The sequence below is a fragment of the Heptranchias perlo genome, chromosome 42 (genome assembly GCF_035084215.1).
Source record: "Heptranchias perlo isolate sHepPer1 chromosome 42, sHepPer1.hap1, whole genome shotgun sequence".
In the NCBI taxonomy this organism is placed as follows: domain Eukaryota; kingdom Metazoa; phylum Chordata; class Chondrichthyes; order Hexanchiformes; family Hexanchidae; genus Heptranchias; species Heptranchias perlo.
In genome coordinates, this window is record NC_090366.1 from 9,863,437 (window position 1) to 9,890,534 (window position 27,098).

Consider the following 27,098-nt stretch of genomic DNA (forward strand, 5'->3'; position numbering starts at 1 on the left):
AGGGAGAAGGGATTGGGAAGGGGGAAGAGAGGAGGGATTGGGAACGGGGAAGAGAGGAGGGATTGGGAACGGGGAAGAGAGGAGGGATTGGGAACGGGGAAAGAGAGGAGGGATTGGGAACGGGGAAGAGAAGAGGGACTGGGAATGGGGTAATAGAGGAGGGAGTGGGAAAGGGGGAAGAGAGGAGGGACTGGGAAGGGGGAAGAGAAGAGGGATTGGGAAAGGGGGAAGAGAGGAGGGATTGGGAACGGGGAAGAGAGGAGGGACTGAGAAGGGTGAAGAGAAGAGGGATTGGGAAAGGGGGAAGACAGGAGGGATTGGGAACGGGGACGAGAGGAGGGATTGGGAAAGGGGGAAGAGAGGAGGGATTGGGAAAGGGGAAGAGAGGAGGGATTGGGAAAGGGGAAGAGAGGAGGGATTGGGAACGGGGAAGAGAGGAGGGATTGGGAACGGGGAAGAGAGGAGGGATTGGGAACGGGGAAGAGAGGAGGGATTGGGAACGGGGAAAGAGAGGAGGGATTATGAAGTTGGGAAGGAGCAAGGAAAGAGAAGAGGAGAAAGCATTGGGAAGAGAGAAAGCATTAAGCAATTCGAAAAGAAAGAAGTGAGAAAAGGAGGAAGGTTTGGAAAACGGGAATGGGAGGTTGGTGAAGAGGCAAAGGCCGGAGGGAGTGTAAAGAGGAAAAAGGATGAAGAAGGGTTGGCCTGAATGAAAATGGCTGAACCCATTCATCGTTTATTTACAACTAATACGGTGAAGTTAATGATATCATAGCCTCGTGCCCGTGATGTCACCGTTAGGGAATGATCTTCACTCTCCATTCCAAAAAACCTGCCGGGAATTATTTTGAGAAATGAATGCCCCTTTAACTCTTAAAGGTTCCCTGTTTTTACAATTTCCAAATTTCCAACCTCTTTTAATGGTGCAAAGAGCATTGTGTCGAGGGAGCTTTACTCTGTATCTAACCCCTTGTACCTGCCCTGGGAGTGTTTGATGGGACAGTGTAGAGGGAGCTTTACTCTGTATCTAACCCCCTGTACCTGCCCTGGGAGTGTTTGACGGGACAGTGTAGAGGGAGCTTTACTCTGTATCTAACCCCCTGTACCTCCCTGGGAGTGTTTGATGGGACAGTGTAGAGGGAGCTTTACTCTGTATCTAACCCCCTGTACCTGCCCTGGGAGTGTTTGACGGGACAGTGTAGAGGGAGCTTTACTCTGTATCTAACCCCCTGTACCTGCCCTGGGAGTGTTTGATGGGACAGTGTAGAGGGAGCTTTACTGTGTATCTAACCCCCTGTACCTGACCCTGGGAGTGTTTGACGGGACAGTGTAGAGGGAGCTTTACTCTGTATCTAACCCCTTGTACCTGCCCTGGGAGTGTTTGATGGGACAGTGTAGAGGGAGCTTTACTCTGTATCTAACCCCCTGTACCTTCCCTGGGAGTGTTTGATGGGACAGTGTAGAGGGAGCTTTACTCTGTATCTAACCCCCTGTACCTGCCCTGGGAGTGTTTGATGGGACAGTGTAGAGGGAGCTTTACTCTGTATCTAACCCGTGACCTGGAAGTGTTTGATGGGACGGCGCACAGATCGGACTCCAGCACAAATCCGCCCGCAGAACTCACTCGTCTCCAAAAGACCTCTTCCAGAAATCAGCGGCGTCCAATTTGGTGACCCTGTAGGCGTCTCTCTGGTACAGCCCGCTGGGAAATATCGCTCGAAGTTCTGCCAACATGTGACTGAAGATCAAGGAGAGTTTGATCAAATTCCGTCTGCAAAGGGGAAGGTAACACAGAGCACAGTTAACACGGAGTAACGGCTGAGATAGGAACCCAGTGATTTACATTCCAACCCGAGACTGGGCACATGCAGAATCATAGAATCATACAGCACAGATGGAGGCCATTTGGCCCATCGTGCCTGTGCCGGCTCTTCGAAAGAGCTCCCATTAGCGCCACTCCCTTCACCACCGGCGCACCGTGGCTGCAGTGTGTACCATCCACAGGATGCACTGCAGCAACTCGCCAAGGCTACTTCGACAGCACCTCCCAAACTCGCGACCTCTACCACCTAGAAGGACAAGGGCAGCAGGCACATGGGAACAGCACCACCTGCACGTTCCCCTCCAAGTCACACACCATCCCGACTTGGAAATATATCGCCGTTCCTTCATCGTCGCTGGGTCAAAATCCTGGAACTCCCTTCCTAACAGCACTGTGGGAGAACCGTCACCACACGGACTGCAGCGGTTCAAGAAGGCGGCTCACCACCACCTTCTCAAGGGCAATTAGGGATGGGCAATAAATGCCGGCCTCGCCCACATGAATTGGAAAAATTATGGTGCATTTCCTGCCATTTGCACTGGAGACAGATGGGGATATTTAATATTTAATGGCCCACAAGAGTGTGGCTGACTTACCCCCACAATAATGGCACAGGTTCCTGAGGTCTTTTCCCACCCTATTGAGGTGGGGCTTCTCAGTGCCAGGAAGGATTTCCCCTTACCAATGACCCTGACCCCCAGAAGATCGGCCGGGGGTGGGTGGGTGGCAGTGGGGGTGAGGCACAGGCATAGGGCGGGCAGAGAAACCAGAACCCGCTTCTCCCCACCCTCTCCATCAGGGGCGGGGCAAGCTAGCCTTCCAAAGCCCGTGCACTTCCCAGCGGGAGTTAGGAACTGGGCCATTTCCTCCTCACCCAAACCCCAAACCCTAACCCCTTCCCCAAGCCGTGGTCAGCTAATCCTACGCAATGTGCTGTCATCCCTCTGAGGTCGGACCGCGTGTGCCCACCGAGCAGCTCTGTCTTTGCCCCCTGAGCACGGTTCAGAGAGGAGAGGCAGGCCCTTGGCTCAGCAGCGGGTGGCACCCTCTCGCCTCCAAGTCAGAAGGCCGTGGGCTCGAGCCCCACTTCAGAGACTTGATTGAGCCCCACAACCCAGGCCGACACTCCCAATGGCAGCACTGAGGGGGGGTGCTGCACTGCCGGAGGTGCCATCTTTCGGATGAGACCAAGGCCCCAAATTAAATCCCATGGCCACCATTGGAAGGAGAGCAGGGGAGGTGCCCTGGGCCGATATTTAACCCTCAACCAACGTCACAGAAACAGAGATTAATCTATGTCATGATCGCATCGCTGTTTGTGGGATCTTGCTGTGCACAAATTGGCTGCCGCCTTTCCTACATTAAGACGGTGAGTACACTTCAAAAAAAAAAGAGAGTTTTGTTGGCTGTAAAGCACTTTGGGACATCCTGAGGTTGTGATGGAAATGTCAGATCGTCCTTCAGAAGAGGCGAGCGACCTGAAAATAAGGCTGTTCAGGGAGGGTCCTTATCCAAGGCAGGCTCACACACAAGCTGACAGGAAATAAGACCACACACACAGTGCGGGCACCGAGGAGGTGATGAAGGCCTAAGAACTCGACGCGTCCCTGACCATTTCCTCTGGCTGAGCGCACAGGAAACAAGAAAGACACTGGTGTCTGTCTTACACGATCAGGCTGACTGCAATCCGGCCTCCTCTTTGACCAGCGTTATTCGCAGCCTGCCTCGAAGGCCGGTCTCCATGGCGACGGGACGCGGGACTGGCCCTACGGCTCCCCCACCACCACCACCGCCGGCCAACACCCCCCCCCCTCAGCAGCGAGGCACGGGCCATTTCTCGAGCTCCCTCGAACACTACCCCTCCCCCCGACACACGGAGGGAACACTCAACACCAACTCCCATTTACACGGCGCCCATAAGCAGCGTGAAGCAGAAAGATTTGACACCGAGTCACATAAGGAGATATTAGGGACAGGTGACCAAAAGCTCGGTCAAAGAGGCAGGTTTTAAGGAGCGTCTTAAAGGAGGAGGAGAGAGAGAGGCGGAGAGGTTTAGGGAGGGGATTCCAGAGCTTAGGGCCCAGGCAGCTGAAGGCACGGCCGCCAATGGTGGAGTGATGGGAGTCCGGGATAAAACGGGGGTCTATTCCTCCCCCACAATTCTCAATCTTCAGGTCAAGGAAGAGGTCAAACGAGCTCGATGGCCTGTTTCTGTGCTGTAGTTTCGATGTGACCGCGTCTACCCTTTCGAGTCCTTCAATCATCTCAAAGACCTCAATTAGATCACTCCATAATCTGCCGCACTCAATGCCTTATCAGAATGTGCGGTTGGAAAAATGGAGTCACTGGAACGACGCTCGTAACCCCACCGATGGAATAAAGATTGCCTCCCAGATGTCCCCCCTCCGCTCCTGAAGGCATCGACCAACGCAGTGGCACGGGTCAAGCTTGACCAGCCACAAAGAGTGTGCCCGCACACATGTGCTTCCCAGAGGGAGCTGGCATTCGGGAGCAGGACGTCCTCGCTGATTTTCTCCGCCTCCGTTCCTCTGGAGGGGGAATTTGGGGCAAATCAAGACTCCCCCTGCCCTCCCTCCCTTTCCTAACCCAGAGTCGGCAAAAGTCAACGGCCCACCGATCGCTGCCAGGTCCAGCTAATCTCACATATGAAGAAAGAACTTGCATTTATATAGCGCCTTTCACGACCTCAGGACGCCCCAAAGCGCTTTACAGCCCATGAAGTACTTTTGTGAAGTGTAGTCACTGTTGTAATGTAGGAAACGCCAATTTGTGCACAGCAAGATCCCACAGACGGCAATGTGACAATGACATAAATAATCTGTTTTCTTTGATGTTGGCTGAGGGATAAATATCGGCCCAGGGCACCGGGGAGAACCCCACCCCTGCTCTTCTTCGAAATAGCGGCCGTGGGATCTTTTACGTCCACCTGAGAGGGGCAGACGGGGCCCTCGGTTTAACGTCTCGTCCGAAAGACGGCACCTCCGACAGCGCAGCGCTCCCTCAGTACCGGCGCCGGGAGCGTCAGCCTGGGATTATGGATCTCTGGTGGTGGGGCGGGGGGGCTCGAACCCAAGACCCTCCGACTCAGAGGCGAGAGGGAGAGCGCTACCCACTGAGCCAGGGCTGACGTGAAAAGCGGCCATTTGGATGCGACACTGGCATGAAACAAAATGGAGTTGGCACCTTCAGGGGAAGGGCAGGGAAATGAAGGGAGGTTAATAGAATTCCATGTATAAAAAGGGGAACAAAAGAAGGAACATCTCAGCTCGGAACTTACTTGCTATTCACGCTAAAGTTCCATTTAAAGATGGCGGACTTGGCCCAAGATCACTGAGAGGGTGGCTTTGCAACTGAAGGGTGAATTGAGATTCAGCATACCAATTATGCAAAACAAAACTAACCTGATTATGTGTTGTGAAGGCTTAGGGGCAGTTCAGGTGTTCGAGGAAGGCCGGGCCTTTTGGTTGCTAGGTGGTTGCTAGGCTTGCATCACGGCCTCCAGAGGGAGGTGAGATCACAGCCTGAAATAGCGCAGTTTCACCAGCCTGAGGGTAAATACTGCCAATTCCAGAAGCCGAAAACCACTCGGGAGGCGAGCAAATAACAACAGCTCGCATTGATATAGCGCCTTGAACGTCCCGAGGCACGTCACAGGAGCGTAAATCAGACAAAATTGGACACTGTGGCGCACAAGGAGATATTAGGGACAGGTGACCAAAAGCTCGGTCAAAGAGGTAGGTTTTGAGGAGCGTCTTAAAGGAGGAGAGAGAGAGGCGGAGAGGTTTAGGGAGGGAATTCCAGAGTTTGTGGCCTGGCCGGCCGCCAATGGTGGAGCGATTAAAATCGGGGATGCACAAGAGGCCGGAATTGGAGGAGCGCAGAGATCTCGGAGGGTTAGGAACATAGAATCATTGAACATTTACGGCACAGGAGGAGGCCATTCGGCCCATCGTGTCTGCGCCAGTCGAAATAGAGCCACCCGGCCTCATCCCACTTTCCAGCACTTGGTCTGTAGCCCTGTAGGTTATAGCACTTCAGGTGCACATCCAGGTACTTTTTAAATGAGTTGAGGGTTTCTGCCTCTCCCACCCTCTCAGGCAGTGAGTTCCAGACCCCCACCACCCTCTGGGTGAAAACATTTCTCCTCAGCTCCCCTCTAATCCTTCTACCAATTACTTTAAATCTATGTCCCCTGGTTATTGACCTCTCTGCTAAGGGAAATAGGTCCTCCCTATCCACTCTATCTAGGCCCCTCATAATTTTATATACCTCAATTAAATCTCCCCTCAGCCTCCTCTGTTCCAAAGAAAACAACCCCAGCCTATCCAATCATTCCTCATAGCTAAAATTCTGGCAACATCCTCATAAATCTCCTCTGTACCCCGTCTAGTGCAATCACATCTTTCCTGTAATGTGGTGACCAGAACCTCAGGCTGTGGCCTAACCAATGTTTTATACAGTTCCAGCATAACCTCCCTGCTCTTATATTCTATGCTTTGGCTAATAAAGGAAAGTATCCCATATGCCTTCTTAACCACCTTATCTACCTGTCCTGCTACCTTCAGGGATCTGTGGACATGCACTCCAAGGTCCCTCACTTCCTCTACACCTCTCAGTATCCTCCCATTTATTGTGTATTCCCTTGCCTTGTTTGCCCTCCCCAAATGCATTACCTCACACTTCTCTGGATTGAATTCCATTTGCCACTTTTCTGCCCACCTGCCCAGTCCATTGATATCTTCCTGCAGTCTACAGCTTTCCTCCTCACTATCAACCACACGGCCAATTTTTGTATCATCTGCAAACTTCTGAATCATGCCCCCTACATTCAAGTCCAAATCCTTAATATATACCACAAAAAGCAAGGGACCCAGTACTGAGCCATGTGGAACCCCACTGGAAACAGCCTTCCAGTCACAAAAACACCTGTCAACCATTACCCTTTGCTTCCTGCCACTGAGCCAATTTTGGCTCCAACTTGCCACTTTCCCTTAGATCCCATGGGCTTTTACTTTTCTGACCAGTCTGCCATGTGGGACCTGGTCAAAAGCCTTGCTAAAATCCATGTAGACTACATCAAACGCACTACCCTCATCGACCCTCCTTGTTACCGCCTCAAAAAATTCAACCAAGTTAGTCAGACACGAACTTCCCTTAACAAATCCATGCTGACTGTCCTTGGTTACTCCGTGCCTTTCTAAATGATGGTTTATGCTGTCCCTCAGAATTGATTCCAATAATTTGCCCACTATCGAGTTTAGACTGACTGGCCTGTAATTACTCGGTCTATCCCTCACTCCCTTTTTAAACAACGGTACAACGTTAGCAGTCCTCCAATCCTCAGACACCAAAACTAGCTGTTTCCAGTCCACTTTTGCTAAATCACTTCTCAGCTTAGTAAAATTGGCCTTTCCCCAATTGAGAACTTTTACTCCTGGTCTATCTTTGTCCTTTTCCATAACTACGCTAAATCTAACTGAATTATGATCACTACCACCAAAATGCTCTCTCACTGATACTCCTTCCACCTGCCCAGTTTCACTCCCTAAAACTAAATCCAGAACTGCCCCTTCTCTTGTTGGACTTGCTACGTACTGGCTAAAAAGTTCTCCTGAATGCAATTTATGAATTCTGCACCCTCTGTACCGTTCACACTGATTGTATCCCAGTTAATATTAGGGTAGTTGAAATCCCCGACTATTACTGCCCTATTGTTTTTGCACTTCTCAGAAATTTGCTGACATATTTGCTCCTCCATCTCCATCTGACTGTTTGGGGGTCTATAGTTCACTCCCAGCAGTGTGACTGCTCCTTTTTTGTTCTTTAGCTCAACCCATACGGCCTCATTTGATGATCCTTCCAACATATCATCCCTCCTCACAGCTGTAATTGTTTCTTTAACCAATATTGTGACCCCCCTCCTTTTATATCCCCCTCTCTATCTCGTCTGAAAACCCTGTAACCAGGAACGTTGAGCTGCCATTCCTGCCCCTCTTTAAGCCATGTTTCTGTAATAGTTAAAATATCAAACTTCCACATGTCTTTCTGTGCCCTCAGCTCATCTGCCTTATTCACTAGACTCCTTACATTGAGCTATACACCATTAATCACTGCCAAACTCCTTTGTGGTCTATTTTCTAATCTTTGTTTCCTCTGCCTTCCAAACTCACTCACTAATTTTCTGCCTTCCATTTCCAGCTCTGTTTCTCTCCCTTCTGAATCTACGCTCAGGTTCCCATCCCCCTGCCAAGCTAGTTTAAACCCTCCCCAACAGCACTAGCAAACCTCCCCGCGAGGATATTGGTCCCGGCCCTGTTGAGGTGCAACCCGTCCGGCTTGTACAGGTCCCACCTCCCCCAGAACCGGTCCCAATGTCCCAGGAATCTAAAGCCCTCCCTCCTGCACCATCTCTCCAGCCACGCATTCATCTGCTCTATCCTCCTATTTCTATACTCGCCAGGGCGTGGCACTGGGAGTAACCTGGAGATTACTACCTTTGAGGTCCTGCTTATTAATCTCTTTCCTCACTCCTTAAAATCTGCCTGCAGGACCTCATCCCTCTTTCTACCTATGTTGTTGGTACCGATATGGACCACGACCTCTGGCTGTTCACCCTCTCCCTCCCAGAATGTTCTGCAGCCGCTCAGAGACATCCTTGACCCTGGCACCAGGGAGGCAACATACCATCCTGGAATCACATCTGCGGCCGCAGAAACGCCTGTCTGTTCCCCTAACTATAGAATCCCCTCTCACTATCGCTCTCCTGACCTTCCTCCTCCCACCTTGTACAGTTGAGCCACCCATGGTGCTATGGACTTGGTTCTGGCTGCATTCCCCAGAGGGACCCTCTCTCTCAGCAGGATTGAAAACTGGTTAGAGACTGAGAGGCACTCAGGGGGACTCCTGCACTACCTGCCTGGTCCTTCTTGTCTGTCTGGCGGTCATCTGGTCCCTCTCTTAAGCTGCGGGGAGATCAGCTCCTGAAACGTGCTATCCTAGGCTGTAGGGGCTGGAGGAGGTTACAGAGAAATGGAGGGGGAGTGCGAGGGCCATGGAGGGATTTGAACACAAGGATGAGAACCTTAAAATCGAGGCGTTCCCGGATCGGGAGCCAATGTAGGTCAGCGAGCACAGGGGGGTGATGGGAGAACGGGACTCGGTACAATTTAGGATATGGGGCAGCAGACTTTTGGATGAGCTCAAGTGGGAACCAGAGACACTGCCAGGAAGCAGTCGGCGGATTTAAGTAACAGAGGCTTGCCTTTGGGCTGCAGCTGGTGAGCTGACCAGGAGAGGGACAAGGCCACACTGACCAGGAGGCTTCGGCCGACAGGCACCAGCAACCCCATCAGGATTTGCTGTATCGTAAGAAGTAAATAATGTGACTGAAACTCCCAGAAAGATGAGATCGCCTCCCATTCATCGTCTGCCCTCAGGCAGAAACTCTCTGCAGAATCTCCATTCATATTCAAAACACACAAATCACTGATCTGTTTACTTGCTACAGTCTCTGTCATCATCCAGAGCCCAGTTTAAGCCAAAACACCACTCGCATGCTTCCCGTAACATACTGCAAAAACAAAGCCACAATCGCTGGGCGGGTCAATTTACTGAGTCATAAGAACATAAGAAATAGGAGCAGGAGTAGGCCAATCGGCCCCTCGAGCCTGCTCCGCCATTCAATAAGATCATGGCTGATCTGGTCCTAACCTCAAATCTAAAATCATGTCCAATTTCCTGCCCGCTCCCCGTAACCCCTAATTCCCTTTACTTCCCGAAACATGCCAGTGCATTGTTCCAATAATTTACTGCAGATCCCCCATCCTCAGAGTTAGATACAGAGTAAAGCTCCTTCTACACTGTCCCATCAAACACTCCCAGGGCAGGTGCAGGGGGTTAGATACAGAGTAAAGCTCCTTCTACACTGTCCCATCAAACACTCCCAGGGCAGGTGCAGGGGGTTAGATACAGAGTAAAGCTCCTTCTACACTGTCCCGTCAAACACTCCCAGGGCAGGTACAGGGGGTTAGATACAGAGTAAAGCTCCCTCTACACTGTCCCATCAAACACTCCCAGGGCAGGTACAGCATGGGTTAGATACAGAGTAAAGCTCCCTCTACACTGTCCTGTCAAACACTCCCAGGGCAGGTACAGGGTTAGATACAGAGTAAAGCTCCCTCTACACTGTCCCATCAAACACTCCCAGGGCAGGTACAGGGGGTTAGATACAGAGTAAAGCTCCCTCTACACTGTCCCATCAAACACTCCCAGGGCAGGTACAGCATGGGTTAGATACAGAGTAAAGCTCCCTCTACACTGTCCTGTCAAACACTCCCAGGGCAGGTACAGGGTTAGATACAGAGTAAAGCTCCCTCTACACTGTCCCATCAAACACTCCCAGGGCAGGTACAGGGGGTTAGATACAGAGTAAAGCTCCCTCTACACTGTCCCATCAAACACTCCCAGGGCAGGTACAGGGGGTTAGATACAGAGTAAAGCTCCCTCTACACTGTCCCATCAAACACTCCCAGGGCAGGTACAGCATGGGTTAGATACAGAGTAAAGCTCCCTCTACACTGTCCTGTCAAACACTCCCAGGGCAGGTACAGGGGGTTCGATCCAGAGTAAAGCTCCCTCTACACTGTCCCGTCAAACACTCCCAGTGCAGGTACAGGGGGTTAGATACAGAGTAAAGCTCCCTCCACACTGTCCCATCAAACACTCCCAGTGCAGGTACAGGGTTAGATACAGAGTAAAGCTCCCTCTACACTGTCCCATCAAACACTCCCAGTGCAGGTACAGGGGGTTAGATACAGAGTAACGCTCCCTCTATAATGCCCCTTCGTGCAGCACCAGACCTGCGTGCACCTGACGCTGACACTGGCTGTCCTTTTCCACATTACTGACACCTACGCACCACGACGAGCCCAAAATTAAACAAACACTGGGACGGGGGTGGGATAGGAGGGGGTAGAGTGTGCAGGGAATGGACAGGTCACCATCTGGGTGGGGAGCGCTGGAGCGGGAGAAGGATTGAAAGTCGCGATGCAAATGACCGGGTTAATTAAAGCTGCAGGCTTAACACCTTGGTCGAGTCTGCAGACACGGGAACCGCGCCTGACGGGTTCGGCTCGCTCGGCGCTGACAGAGGCAGGACGAGCAGCTCATAGCTGGTCAGTCTCGAGGTGCTTGATCTGGCCCGAGACTTCCTCGGCAACAGGAAAAGGTGGGCTTGCCCGCTCAGAGTGCGTTGTTGAGTGGAAATCAAAAGCACAGCAGCGAGCCGACCCTCTGCAGCATCGATGTATACTTGACAGAACCTGACATCTTAAACAGGAAACAGTCTAAACTTAGCAGACTCAAGCCAAGCAAGGCAATCGGCCCTCTGAAAATAAAAGCCTCCCCCGTCTGTGACAGAATTATCTCTCGCTCTCCGACCGGCCCCCTCCCCTCTTCTCAGTGTCATTTTTACACACTCTCAGAGAATCGTACGGCACAGCAGCCGCTCGGCCCGTCCTGCCTGTGCTGGCTCTTTGAAAGAGCTGTCCATTTAGTCCAACTCCTCCCCCCCTGCTCTTTCCCCCGTAGCCCCTGCAAATTTTTCCCCCTTCAAGTATTTATCCAACTCCCTTTTGAAAGTTATTATTGAATCTGCTTCCCCCGCCCTTTCAGGCAGCGCGTTCCAGATCAGAACAACTCGCTGCGTAAAACAAAAATTCTCCTCATCTCCCCCTCTGGCTCTTTTGACTTAAATCTGTGTCCCCTGGTTACCGACCCTCCTGCCACTGGAAACAGTTTCTCCTTATTTACTCTATTAAAACCCTTCATGATTTTGAACACCTCTATCAAATCTCCCCTTAACCTTCTCTGTTCTAAGGAGAACAATCCCAGCTTCTCCAGTCTCTCCACATAACTGAAGTCCCTCATCCCTGGGACCATTCTGGTAAATCTCCTCTGCACCCTCTCCAAGGCCTTGACATCCTTCCTAAAGTGCGGTGCCCAGAATTGGACACAATACTCCAGCTGAGGCCTGACCGGTGTTTTATAAAAGGTTTAACATAACTTCCCTGCTCTCCACCTCGTCCTTTCCTCCCCCTTCCCCTCCCTCAGCCTCTCGCTGGGGTCGGAGGTGACAGATGCCTGATGATAGGGTCAGTCTCTGGGTCTGAGTCTGCATCGCAAGTGTCTGATCCAGGGTCTGAAACGCAGACCAGTCCTCCCCATCACCGACTGTCCACATACAGGGGCACAAACACACACTCACTCACATCACCACTCACACTCACAAACACACACTCACTCACATCACCACTCACACTCACAAACACACACACACTCACTCACATCACCACTCACACTCACAAACACACACTCACTCACATCACCGCTCACACTCACAAACACACACTCACTCACATCACCACTCACACTCACAAACACACACTCACTCACATCACCGCTCACACTCACAAACACACACTCACTCACATCACCACTCACACTCACAAACACACACTCACTCACATCACCGCTCACACTCACAAACACACACTCACTCACATCACCACTCACACTCACAAACACACACTCACTCACATCACCGCTCACACTCACAAACACACACTCACTCACATCACCACTCACACTCACAAACACACACTCACTCACATCACCGCTCACACTCACAAACACACACTCACTCACATCACCGCTCACACTCACAAACACACACTCACTCACATCACCACTCACACTCACAAACACACACTCACTCACATCACCGCTCACAAACACACACTCACTCACATCACCACTCACAAACACACACTCACTCACATCACCACTCACACTCACAAACACACACTCACTCACATCACCACTCACACTCACAAACACACACTCACTCACATCACCACTCACACTCACAAACACACACTCACTCACATCACCACTCACACTCACAAACACACACTCACTCACATCACCGCTCACACTCACAAACACACACTCACTCACATCACCACTCACAAACACACACTCACTCACATCACCGCTCACACTCACAAACACACACTCACTCACATCACCGCTCACACTCACAAACACACACTCACTCACATCACCGCTCACACTCACAAACACACACTCACATCACCACTCACACTCACAAACACACACTCACATCACCACTCACACTCACAAACACACACTCACTCACATCACCACTCACACTCACAAACACACACTCACTCACATCACCACTCACACTCACAAACACACACTCACTCACATCACCGCTCACACTCACAAACACACACTCACTCACATCACCGCTCACACTCACAAACACACACTCACATCACCACTCACACTCACAAACACACACTCACTCACATCACCACTCACACTCACAAACACACACTCACTCACATCACCACTCACAAACACACACTCACTCACATCACTGCTCACACTCACAAACACACACTCACTCACATCACTGCTCACACTCACAAACACACACTCACTCACATCACCACTCACAAACACACACTCACTCACATCACCACTCACAAACACACACTCACTCACATCACCGCTCACAAACACACACTCACTCACATCACCACTCACAAACACACACTCACTCACATCACCACTCACACTCACAAACACACACTCACTCACATCACCACTCGCACTCACAAACACACACTCACTCACATCACCACTCACACTCACAAACACACACTCACTCACGTCACCGCTCACACTCACAAACACACACTCACTCACATCACCAATCACACTCACAAACACACACTCACTCACATCACCACTCACAAACACACACTCACTCACAAACACACACTCACTCACAAACACACACACACTCACAAACACACACTCACTCACGTCACCGCTCACACTCACAAACACACACTCACTCACATCACCACTCACACTCACAAACACACACTCACTCACATCACCACTCACACTCACAAACACACACTCACTCACATCACCACTCACAAACACACACTCACTCACAAACACACACTCACTCACAAACACACACTCACTCACAAACACACACTCACTCACGTCACCGCTCACACTCACAAACACACACTCACATCACCACTCACAAACACACACTCACTCACATCACCACTCACACTCACAAACACATGCTCACTCACATCACCACACACACACTCACAAACACACACTCACTCATCACCACACACACTCACAAACACACACTCACTCACATCACCACTCACAAGCACACACTCACTCACATCACCATGCACACTCACAAACACACACTCACTCACATCACCACTCACAAACACACACTCACTCACATCACCACTCGCACTCACAAACACACACTCACTCACATCACCACTCACAAACACACACTCACTCACATTACCGCTCACACTCACAAACACACACTCACTCACATCACCACTCACACTCACAAACACACACTCACTCACATCACCACTCACACTCACAAACACACACTCACTCACGTCACCGCTCACACTCACAAACACACACTCACTCACATCACCACTCACACTCACAAACACACACTCACTCACATCACCACTCACAAACACACACTCACTCACAAACACACACTCACAAACACACACTCACTCACATCACCGCTCACACTCACAAACACACACTCACAAACACACACTCACTCACATCACCACTCACAAACACACACTCACTCACATCACCACTCACACTCACAAACACACACTCACTCACATCACCACACACACACTCACAAACACACACTCACTCACATCACCGCTCACAAACACACACTCACTCACATCACCATGCACACTCACAAACACACACTCACTCACATCACCACTCACAAACACACACTCACTCACGTCACCGCTCACACTCACAAACACACACTCACTCACATCACCACTCACACACACACACACTCACTCACATCACCACTCACAAACACACACTCACTCACAAACACACACTCACAAACACACACTCACTCACATCACCGCTCACACTCACAAACACACACTCACTCACATCACCACTCACAAACACACACTCACTCACATCACCACACACACTCACAAACACGCACTCACTCACATCACCACTCACAAACACACACTCACTCACATCACCATGCACACTCACAAACACACACTCACTCACATCACCACTCACAAACACACACTCACTCACATCAATACTCACATCACCAAACACACACAAACTCACAATCATCACACACACACACAAGCACACGTCATACATACAAACACATCACCACATACACACTCACAAACACACACACTCACACAACCGTACACACACACTCACACACACTCACACATATCACCCAGCACTCATGCCCGGCCCGATCCCATCCTACCCTCAGTCCATACAGAAACGTGTGCACAATCAAGTGCACAAGACCACACTCACACACAGAGACACAGTTACACACACATGCACTGACACAAACATAGCGACACGCACACCGACGTGCATTCCAGCGCCTCTTGTGCGAGCGTGCTCACATGTGGAGATATGGGAATGGCAGGTCTGGGCTGGGCGGCGATGCCTCCCATGGTTGGATAGCCTTGCCACGCTCACTGTCCAGGCTCCCCACATCAAGAAAGGCCGGTGCCTGCGGGACGTGTGAAGTGGTGGGGTTGTGGGGGGGGGTCGTCAGCAGCTGCAGGAGATAAGGGAGAGGGAACTGAAACCTAATGAGAGTGCTTCAGTGAAGCAACACAACAGATGACATGGGCCGAGGAGACTCTCCGAGTCAGCACTTCCTCACTCTTATCTCAGAGTCTAATCACGATTCCACACTGTGTCAATAGTGACGTAAAAACTGGCCACAAAAGTATCAGGGCAACTCACAGACCAGCTCCAGAATCCCAATGGACCCGACCCCTTCCCATTCACTCCCACTGTACAGAATCCCAATGGACCCGACCCCTTCCCATTCACTCCCATTGTACAGAATCCCAATGGACCAAACCCCTTCCCATTCACTCCCACTGTACAGAATCCCAATGGACCCGACCCCTTCCCATTCACTCCCATTGTACAGAATCCCAATGGACCCGACCCCTTCCCATTCACTCCCACTGTACAGAATCCCAATGGATCAAACCCCTTCCCATTCACTCCCACTGTACAGAATCCCAATGGATCAAACCCCTTCCCATTCACTCCCACTGTACAGAATCCCAATGGATCAAACCCCTTCCCATTCACTCCCACTGTACAGAATCCCAATGGATCAAACCCCTTCCCATTCACTCCCATTGTACAGAATCCCAATGGATCAAACCCCTTCCCATTCACTTCCATTGTACAGAATCTCAATGGACTTGTGCGATCCCAGACTGAACCTCAGGGGAGAGAGAGGGGGAGGCGAGGGGGAAGAGAGAGAGGGGGAGAGAGAGAGAGAGGGGAAGAGAGGGGGAACGGAGTGGGGGAGAGGGGAGGGAGAGAGAGAGAGGGTAGAGAAGGGGAAAGGGGAGAGTGAGGGAGATAGAGGGGGAGAGAGTGTGGAGGAAAGAGGGGGAAAAAGGGGTGAGGGAGGAGATTAGGAGAAAGAGGGGAGGGAGGAGAAAAGGAGCGGGGAGAGAGAGAGGGGAGAGGAGAGCTGATAGAAGGGTGAGAGAGAGGGATAGAGAAAAAGGGAGAGGGGGCGAGGGAGGGGAGCAGAGAGAGAGGAGAGAGAGAGAGGAGAGAAAGAGAGGAGAGAAAGAGAGAGGAGGATAGAGGGGGAAAGAGGGAAAGGGGAGAGAGGGGAAAGAAGAGAGAGAGAGGAGGAGAGAGAGAGGAGTGGAGAGAGGGGTGAGGGAGGAGAGAGCGGGGAGAGAGGAGAAAAGTAGAGGAGAGAGGGGAAAGAGAGATAGGAGAGGGAGGGGGAGAGAGAAGGGCAAGAGAGAGGGGGATAGAGTAAAGGGGAGAGAAAGGGGCGAGAGGGAGGGGAGACAGTGTGGAGAGAGAGAGAGGGGAGAGAGAGGGGAGAGAGAGAGAGAGAGGAGAGAGAAGGGGAGAGAGAAGGGGAGAGAGAAGGGGAGAGAGAAGGGGAGAGAGAAGGGGAGAGAGAAGGGGAGAGAGAAGGGGAGAGAGAAGGGGAGAGAGAAGGGGAGCAATACAGAGGGGAGGGGCAAGAGACCGGAGGAGAGAGAGGGGAGAGGGAAGAGAGGCAGAGAGAAAGAGGGGGAGAGGGGGATAGAGGGGAAACAAAGGGGGAGAGAGAGAGGGGACAGAGAGAGAGGGGGAGACAGGGGAAAGGGGAGAGAGGGGGAGAGAGAGAAAAGGGGAGAGAGGGGGAGAGAGAGACACGGGGATAGAGAGAGAGGGAAAGAGGGGTGAGGGAGGAGAGGAGGAGCGAGAGGGGCGAGAGGAGAAAAGTAGAGGAGTGAGAGAGGAAAGAGAGATGGGAGAGGGAGGGGGAGAGAGAATGGCGAGAGAGAGGGGGATAGAGAAAAGGGGAGAGAAAAGGGCGAGAGGGAGGGAAGACAGTGTGGAGAGAGAGAGGCGAGAGAGAGCGGGGAGAGAGAGGTGAGAGAGAGAGAGAGGCGAGAGAGAGCGGGGAGAGAGAGGCGAGAGAGAGAGAGGCGAGAGAGAGCGGGGAGAGAGAGGGGCAAGAGAGAGGGGCAAGAGAGAGGGGCAAGAGAGAGGGGGGAGGGGAGGGGAGAGGGAGGGGAGAGAGAAAGGGGGATAGAGAAAAGGGGAGAGAGAGGGGCAAGAGAGGGGAGCAGAGAGAGAGGAGAGAGAGAGGAGGAGAAAGGGAGGGGAGACAGTGGGGAGAGAGGGGGGAGAAAGAAGAGGAGAGACAGAGGGGAGGGGGAAAGAGAGGAGAGAGGTGAGAGAGGCGGAGAGAGAGAAGGGGAGAGAGAGAGAGAGGGAGAGAGAGGGGCAAGAGAGGGGAGCAGAGAGAGAGAAAGAGAGAAATAGAGAGGGAAGAAAGAGAGGAGTGAGAGAGGGGGGGAGAGAGAGGCAAAGTGAGAGAGAGAAAGGGGGAGAGACTGAGAGAGGGAGAGACAGAGGGGTGAGAGAGGGAAAGTGAGAGAGAGAGAGAGAGAGAGAGAGAGAGGAAAGGTTGCCATGGAGGCAAGTTAGAAGGGGAGGAACCTGTTTGTTGTAAGACGCTGATTGTGTTGTATTCTGTGCAAACAGGTTTGTTATTTATAAAGTGTTGGCAGCCGTACTCTCAATTGTGGCCAAAACAGACGACGGATATAAGGAAGCTGCCTGCAAAAGGGGAAAGGCCCAGATCGTAATCTGCAGTTCCCCTCTCCCCCTGCCCCCTCGCTGCTGGCTCCTGGGGCGCGCACGCCGTCCGGCCTCACGCGCGGGCTATTCGACTGCAGGAGGCGCCGCGGCCGCGCCCGAGCCTCTCCACCCGGGATGGAGTAGCGACGATCGCACGTGCGTTTGGGGTAAATCGATGACCCCCCACCCCACCACTGTCAGATTCTCCCATTATCCCCCCCCCCCCATCCCACCTCGGCCCCTGACCCCCACACCCCCTCACCCCCCCCCGATCCGCTCCCTCTTCAGCCCTGCGGTTCGGAGGTCAATAAGAGCCTCACTGTTAATGCTTAGAAACTGCGGCTGGCTGGCATTGGGAGGGAGGGAAGGAGGGAGAGAGGGAGGGAAGGAGGGAGGGAAGGAGGGAGAGCTTTTCTCCCACTTTGCTTGGAGTCTGCCAGCGCTGCCATCCGACCGTTCGCAAACTTGGCGTCCGATTTGACCCTGAGGTGAGCTTCTGACCCCATATCCTCTCCGTCACCAAGGCCGTCTACTTCCACCTCCGTAACATCGCGCGTCTCCGTCCCTGCCTCAGCTCATCTGCTGCTGAAACCCTCATCCGTGCCTTTTGTTACCTCCAGACTCCACTATACCAACGCTCTCCTGGCCGGGCCTCCCATCTTCCCCCACCCTCCGTAAACTCCAGCTCGTCCCAAACTCTGCTGCCCCCCGTATCCTAACTCGCACCGAGTCCCGTTCACCCATCACCCCCTGTGCTCGCTGACCTACATCAGCTCCCGGTCCGGGAACGCCTCGATTTTAAAATTCTCATCCTTGTGTTCAAATCCCTCCATGGCCCTCGCCCCCCTCCCGATCTCTGTAACCTCCTCCAGCCCCTACAACCCTCCGAGATCTCTGCGCTCCTCCAATTCCGGCCTCTTGCGCATCCCCCGATTTCCATCGTTCCGCCATTGGCAGCCGTGCCTTCAGCTGCCTGGGCCCGAAGCTCTGGAATTCCCTCCCTAAACCTCTCCGCCTCTCTCTCTCCTCCTTTAAGACGCTCCTTTAAACCCGCCTCTTGGACCAAGCTTTTGGTCACCTGTCCTAATATCTCCTTATGTGGCTCGGTGTCAAATTTCGTTTGATAATCGCTCCTGTGAAGCACCTTGGGACGTTTTACTATGTTAAAGGCGCTATATAAATGCAAATTGTTTTTGGCGTTGCAATGTCGTTTTTTTTGGGGGAAGATTTACGCTCGGGGGGGGGTCAGGGATTGGCTGGCTGGGTCGCAGCGAGGACTGTCTGGCGGAACCGCCTTGCTGAATTTTCTCTCGAACTCTGCCCGTGTGTCGGCGAAGAAATTTATCCCTGCGGCCTTCAAATTCTCTCAGTGCGTGTCCGCTGGGCTCAAGTCTCTCCCTCGAACACCACCCCTCACCCACCCCGACCTCAACTGGTCTGGCGACTTTAACCTTCAACCCTGGGGTCAAAGGCCACCCTCGGGGTTTCCGGGAAGCCCACAAGGAGCGGAAGCAGCTTAGGGGGGAGGCGGTTTAAAGGGTCAGAGTCCTGTCTGCAAGTATTACCAATTAACCCCCACCTCGGCTGGGATTCCTCAGTTCCCTGTTTCAAAGACCCCCGCCCTCCTCTCCTCCGTACCATTCGAAATCCAGCCAGTGCCTTGCACATTCCAACTCCCGCCCCCCTCTCCCCTCCGTATCTTAACACTTAATTTGCAATTTCTTGCACGTCTGCCACACTTAACTCTCCAGGGTTGTTCCAGAATCGAGAGGAGGAGGCCATTCAGCCCCTCGAGCCTGTTCCGCCATTCGATTAGATCACGGCTGATCTGTATCTTAACTCCCATCTACCCGCCTTGGTTCCGTAACCCTTAATCCCCTCACCCAACAAAAATCGATCCATCTCGGTTTTGAAATTTCCAATTGACCCCCGGCCTCGACAGCTTTCAGGGGGGAGAGAGTTCCAGATTCCCACTCCCCTTTGTGTGAAGAAGTGCTTCCTGACATCACCCCTGAACGGCCTGGCTCTAATTTTAAGGTTACGCCCCCTCGTTCTGGACTGAAATCGATGGATTTTGTTGGGTGAGGGTATCGCGGGATAGGGAGCAAAGGCGGGTAAACGGAGTTAAGGTACAGCCGTCATCTAATTGAATGGCAGAACAGGCTCGAGGGGCTGAATGGCCTCCTCCTGTTCCTAAGTAACAGGTTCGAGGGGCTGAATGGCCGCCTCCTGTTTGTAAGTACAAGTTTTGGGGCTGAATGGCCTTCTGTTTGTAAGTAACAGGTTCGAGGGGCTGAATGGCCTCCTCCTGATTCTAAGTAACAGGTTCGAGGGGCTGAATGGCCTCCTCCTGTTTCTAAGTAACAGGTTCGAGGGGCTGAATGGCCTCCTCCTGTTTCTAAGTAATAGGTTCGAGGGGCTGAATGGCCTCCTCCTGTTTCTAAATAACAGGTTTTGGGGCTGAATGGCCTCCTCCTGTTTCTAAGTAACAGGTTCGAGGGGCTGAATGGCCTCCTCCTGTTTCTAAGTAACAGGTTCGAGGGGCTGAATGGCCTCCTCCTGTTTCTAAGTAATAGGTTCGAGGGGCTGAATGGCCTCCTCCTGTTTCTAAATAACAGGTTTTGGGGCTGAATGGCCTCCTCCTGTTTCTAAGTAACAGGTTCGAGGGGCTGAATGGCCTCCTCCTGTTTGTAAGTAACAGGTTCGAGGGGCTGAATGGCCTCCTCCTGTTTCTAAGTAACAGGTTTTGGGGCTGAATGGCCTCCTCCTGTTTCTAAGGGGAAGTTTTGGGGCTGAATGGCCTTCTCCTGTTTCTAAGTAACAGGTTCGAGGGGCTGAATGGCCTCCTCCTGTTCCTAATGTCCCTATAAACTGGGAGAAAAATTGCACGGGTATTGAAAAATACCGTTCCTTTTCTTTGAACCCTTTTGTTTATTATTAATTGGAGCTGGGAGCAAAGTTTAACTTGACGGGCAAGAATCATTCAAATGGGTAACGGGTCTGTCGGCTTTCCGATTGGTGGGAAGGCGGGGCTGTGTTTGGATGGGCGTGTTGGGCGACCAATGGCAGGAGCGTGGGGGGGGGGGCGGGGCCGGGCGGTTGGAGATCATGTGATGAAAGCACCCTGGATACGTCCAATCAGAGTTACGCTCCCTCACACTCATCTCGTGGCTCTGGGCGTTGGTGAATGGAACAGTCCCCATTGTACAATGGGCAGGGTGTAAAACAGGGGGCCAGCCATTCACTATCGCCCATTTAACGCCCTCCATTGCCTGTTTTACGCCCTCCATTGCCCATTTTACGCCCTCCATTGCCCATTTAACACCCTCCATTGCCCGTTTTACGCCCTCCATTGCCCAATTTACGCCCTCCATTGCCCAATTTACGCCCTCCATTGCCCATTTTACGCCCTCCATTGCCCATTTTACGCCCTCCATTGCCCGTTTTACACCCTCCATTGCCCATTTAACTCCGTCCATTGCCCGTTTTACGCCCTCCATTGCCCAATTTACGCCCTCCATTGCCCAATTTACGCCCTCCATTGCCCATTTTACGCCCTCCATTGCCCGTTTTACGCCCTCCATTGCCCGATTTACACCCTCCATTGCCCATTTAACTCCCTCCATTGCCCGTTTTACGCCCTCCATTGCCCAATTTACACCCTCCATTGCCCAATTTACGCCCTCCATTGCCCGTTTTACGCCCTCCATTGCCCATTTTACGCCCTCCATTGCCCGTTTTACGCCCTCCATTGCCCGTTTTACGCCCTCCATTGCCCGTTTTACACCCTCCATTGCCCATTTAAATCCCTCCATTGCCCGTTTTACGCCCTCCATTGCCTGTTTTACGCCCTCCATTGCCCGTTTTACACCCTCCATTGCCCATTTAACTCCCTCCATTGCCCATTTAACTCCCTCCATTGCCCGTTTTACGCCCTCCATTGCCCGTTTTACGCCCTCCATTGCCCGTTTTACGCCCTCCATTGCCCGTTTTACGCCCTCCATTGCCCGTTTTACGCCCTCCATTGCCCGTTTTACGCCCTCCATTGCCCGTTTTACGCCCTCCATTGCCCGTTTTACGCCCTCCATTGCCCGTTTTACGCCCTCCATTGCCCGTTTTACGCTCTCCATTGCCCGTTTTACGCCCTCCATTGCCCGTTTTACGCTCTCCATTGCCCGTTTAACTCCCTCCATTGCCCGTTTTACGCTCTCCATTGCCCGTTTTACGCCCCCTATTGCCCGTTTTATGCCCCCTATTGCCCGTTTTACGCCCCCTATTGCCCGTTTTATGCCCCCTATTGCCCGTTTTATGCCCCCTATTGCCCGTTTTACGCTCTCCATTGCCCGTTTAACACCCTCTATTGCCCGTTTTACACCCTCCATTGCCCGTTTTATGCATTCGCCCAAGACCGATTCCCCACGCACCCCCCCGATGTGCTTAACAATTCAGGAGGAAAGGAAATATTGGGAATACCGAGCAGGACGAAGGGAACGAGAGAATGGAGCGAGGGGGTGAAGAAAATGGAGGTAACACACAATTTTTCTTAACAGCCCCCATGATTGTTTCTCCCTTGGGGTTGCTCACAGCAGTGTCCTGGAGACTTAATCTACAATCCCTGGAGACTCCAGGGCCAATCCTGGAGGGTTGGCAACCCAAAGCCGTGAGGCGTCGAAGGCTGGGATTTGGGTTTCGCTGTTGGAAACGCGAAGGGATTACGATGGGATGTTGTGGTGACGGAGTGGGGGTGCGTGGGGAGGGGAGAGACGGGCTGGAAGCCAGGCTAGACCCTCCAACCTTCGGACAAAGGCACGTGGGTGCTGGAGGGAACCAGGTCAGCAACCATGCAATGGGAGGAGATTTTGTATCGCTCTTCCAAAGGGCCAGCACAGGCACAATGGGCCGAATGGCCTCCTTCTGTGCTGTACGATACTACGATCCATTGATGCCAGACAAGAAGGGAGAGTTTAAGGTCCAGGGCCTTTGTTCCTCTTCTCTCTCCCTCTACTTAGCTCCTTCCTGTGACGGGCCTTCCTGCCCCAGGTCCGATCACCGGTCTCCAGCTGTAACTCCCGGCTGGATTTCAGCTGCCGGTCGCCAGCTGTTCACGTCCAGTATTCCAGCCCGGGATATACCAGTGGGGATATCGGTGAGTCAGCACGTTCACACAGCTTCCTCGGGCTTCCCTTTAACATGGGTGTTACCCTCCTCATTCAAAGTGGGTTAAAGTCTCAGCTAAAAGATCAGACAGAGGATTTCACAAACATTCGCCATGTGTTTATCAATAAAATCACCAACAGTCCTGTATTGTGTTATACCAGGCTCGACAGTGCTATACTGTGTTATACCAGGCTCTACAGTGCTATACCGGGCTGTACTCTGCTATTCCAGGCTGTACTGTGCTATACCGGGCTCTACTGTACTATACTGTGCTATACCGGGCTCTACTGTGTTATACTGTGCTATACCGGGCTCTACTGTAATATACTGTGCTATACCGGGCTCTACTGTACTATACTGTGCTATACCGGGCTCCACTGTGTTATACTGTGTTATACCAGGCTCTACAGTGCTATACCGGGCTGTACTCTGCTATTCCAGGCTGTACTGTGCTATACCGGGCTCTACTGTACTATACTGTGCTATACCGGGCTCTACTGTGTTATACTGTGCTATACCGGGCTCTACTGTACTATACTGTGCTATACCGGGCTCTACTGTACTATACTGTGCTATACCGGGCTCTACTGTGCTATACCGGGCTCTACTGTACTATACTGTGCTATACCGGGCTCTACTGTACTATACTGTGCTATACCGGGCTCTACTGTACTATACTGTGCTATACCGGGCTCTACTGTGCTATACCGGGCTCTACTGTGCTATACCGGGCTCTACTGTGCTATACCGGGCTCTACTGTGCTATACCGGGCTGTACTCTGCTATACCGGGCTGTACTCTGCTATACCGGGCTTCACTGTGCTATACTGTGCTATACCGGGCTCTACTGTGTTATACCGGGCTGTACTCTGCTATACCGGGCTCTACTGTGTTATACCGGGCTGTACTGTGCTATACCGGGCTCTACAGTGCTATACTGTGCTGTACTGTGTTATACTGGGCTGTACTGTGCTATACCAGGCTCCACTGTGCTATACAGTGTTATACCGGGCTATACTGTGCTATACTGTGTTATACCAGGCTCTACTGTGTTATACCGGGCTGTACTCTGCTATACCGGGCTCTACTCTGCTATACCGGGCTCTACTGTGTTATACCGGGCTCTACTCTGCTATACCGGGCTCTACTCTGCTATACCGGGCTCTACTCTGCTATACCGGGCTCTACTCTGCTATACCGGGCTCTACTCTGCTATACCGGGCTCTACTCTGCTATACCGGGCTCTACTCTGCTATACCGGGCTCTACTCTGCTATACCGGGCTCTACTCTGCTATACCGGGCTCTACTCTGCTATACCGGGCTCTACTCTGCTATACCGGGCTCTACTGTGCTATACCGGGCTCTACTCTGCTATACCGGGCTCTACTCTGCTATACCGGGCTCTACTCTGCTATACCGGGCTCTACTCTGCTATACCGGGCTCTACTCTGCTATACCGGGCTCTACTCTGCTATACCGGGCTCTACTCTGCTATACCGGGCTCTACTGTGTTATACCGGGCTCTACTCTGCTATACCGGGCTCTACTCTGCTATACCGGGCTCTACTGTGTTATACCGGGCTCTACTCTGCTATACCGGGCTCTACTCTGCTATACCGGGCTCTACTCTGCTATACCGGGCTCTACTCTGCTATACCGGGCTCTACTCTGCTATACCGGGCTCTACTCTGCTATACCGGGCTCTACTCTGCTATACCGGGCTCTACTCTGCTATACCGGGCTCTACTCTGCTATACCGGGCTCTACTCTGCTATACCGGGCTCTACTCTGCTATACCGGGCTCTACTGTGTTATACCGGGCTCTACTCTGCTATACCGGGCTCTACTCTGCTATACCGGGCTCTACTCTGCTATACCGGGCTCTACTCTGCTATACCGGGCTCTACTCTGCTATACCGGGCTCTACTCTGCTATACCGGGCTCTACTCTGCTATACCGGGCTCTACTCTGCTATACCGGGCTCTACTCTGCTATACCGGGCTCTACTGTGTTATACCGGGCTCTACTGTGTTATACCGGGCTCTACTGTGTTATACCGGGCTCTACTCTGCTATACCGGGCTCTCCTCTGCTATACCGGGCTCTACTCTGCTATACCGGGCTCTACTCTGCTATACCGGGCTCTACTCTGCTATACCGGGCTCTACTCTGCTATACCGGGCTCTACTCTGCTATACCGGGCTCTACTCTGCTATACCGGGCTCTACTCTGCTATACCGGGCTCTACTCTGCTATACCGGGCTCTACTCTGCTATACCGGGCTCTACTCTGCTATACCGGGCTCTACTCTGCTATACCGGGCTCTACTCTGCTATACCGGGCTCTACTCTGCTATACCGGGCTCTACTCTGCTATACCGGGCTCTACTCTGCTATACCGGGCTCTACTCTGCTATACCGGGCTCTACTCTGCTATACCGGGCTCTACTCTGCTATACCGGGCTCTACTCTGCTATACCGGGCTCTACTCTGCTATACCGGGCTCTACTCTGCTATACCGGGCTCTACTCTGCTATACCGGGCTCTACTCTGCTATACCGGGCTCTACTCTGCTATACCGGGCTCCACTCTGTTATACCGGGCTCCACTCTGCTATACCGGGCTCCACTCTGCTATACCGGGCTCTACTCTGCTATACCGGGCTCTACTCTGTTATACCGGGCTCCACTCTGCTATACCGGGCTCTAGTCTGCTATACCGGGCTCTACTCTGCTATACCGGGCTCTACTCTGTTATACCGGGCTCTACTCTGCTATACCGGGCTCTACTCTGCTATACCGGGCTCTACTCTGTTATACCGGGCTCTACTGTGTTATACCGGGCTCTACTCTGCTATACCGGGCTCTACTCTGCTATACCGGGCTCTACTCTGCTATACCGGGCTCTACTCTGCTATACCGGGCTCGACTCTGCTATACCGGGCTCGACTCTGCTATACCGGGCTCGACTCTGCTATACCGGGCTCTACTCTGCTATACCGGGCTCTACTGTGCTATACCGGGCTCTACTGTGTTATACCGGGCTCTACTCTGCTATACCGGGCTCTACTCTGCTATACCGGGCTCTACTCTGCTATACCGGGCTCTACTCTGCTATACCGGGCTCTACTCTGCTATACCGGGCTCTACTCTGCTATACCGGGCTCTACTCTGCTATACCGGGCTCTACTCTGTTATACCGGGCTCTACTCTGCTATACCGGGCTCTACTCTGCTATACCGGGCTCTACTCTGTTATACCGGGCTCTACTCTGCTATACCGGGCTCTACTCTGCTATACCGGGCTCTACTCTGCTATACCGGGCTCTACTCTGCTATACCGGGCTCTACTCTGTTATACCGGGCTCTACTCTGCTATACCGGGCTCTACTCTGCTATACCGGGCTCTACTCTGCTATACCGGGCTCTACTCTGCTATACCGGGCTCTACTCTGCTATACCGGGCTCTACTCTGCTATACCGGGCTCTACTCTGTTATACCGGGCTCTACTCTGTTATACCGGGCTCTACTCTGCTATACCGGGCTCCACTCTGCTATACCGGGCTCTACTGTGCTATACCGGGCTCCACTCTGCTATACCGGGCTCTACTGTGCTATACCGGGCTCTACTCTGCTATACCGGGCTCTACTCTGCTATACCGGGCTCTACTCTGTTATACCGGGCTCTACTCTGCTATACCGGGCTCTACTCTGCTATACCGGGCTCTACTGTGTTATACCGGGCTCTACTCTGCTATACCGGGCTCTACTCTG

The 27,098-nt window shown here is 52.4% G+C and overlaps 1 protein-coding gene across 1 annotated transcript in view; it reads right to left on the reverse strand.

Annotated features, from left to right (window-relative positions):
- The window catches only part of LOC137306130 (E3 ubiquitin-protein ligase CBL-like), a 46,951-nt gene that overhangs the window by 4,049 nt on the left and 15,804 nt on the right, over positions 1-27,098 (reverse strand). Inside the window, exon 2 of the mRNA XM_067975189.1 lies at positions 1,625-1,771. Coding sequence (XP_067831290.1) covers positions 1,625-1,771 — 147 coding nt within the window. The remainder of the gene's footprint in view (positions 1-1,624; positions 1,772-27,098) is intronic.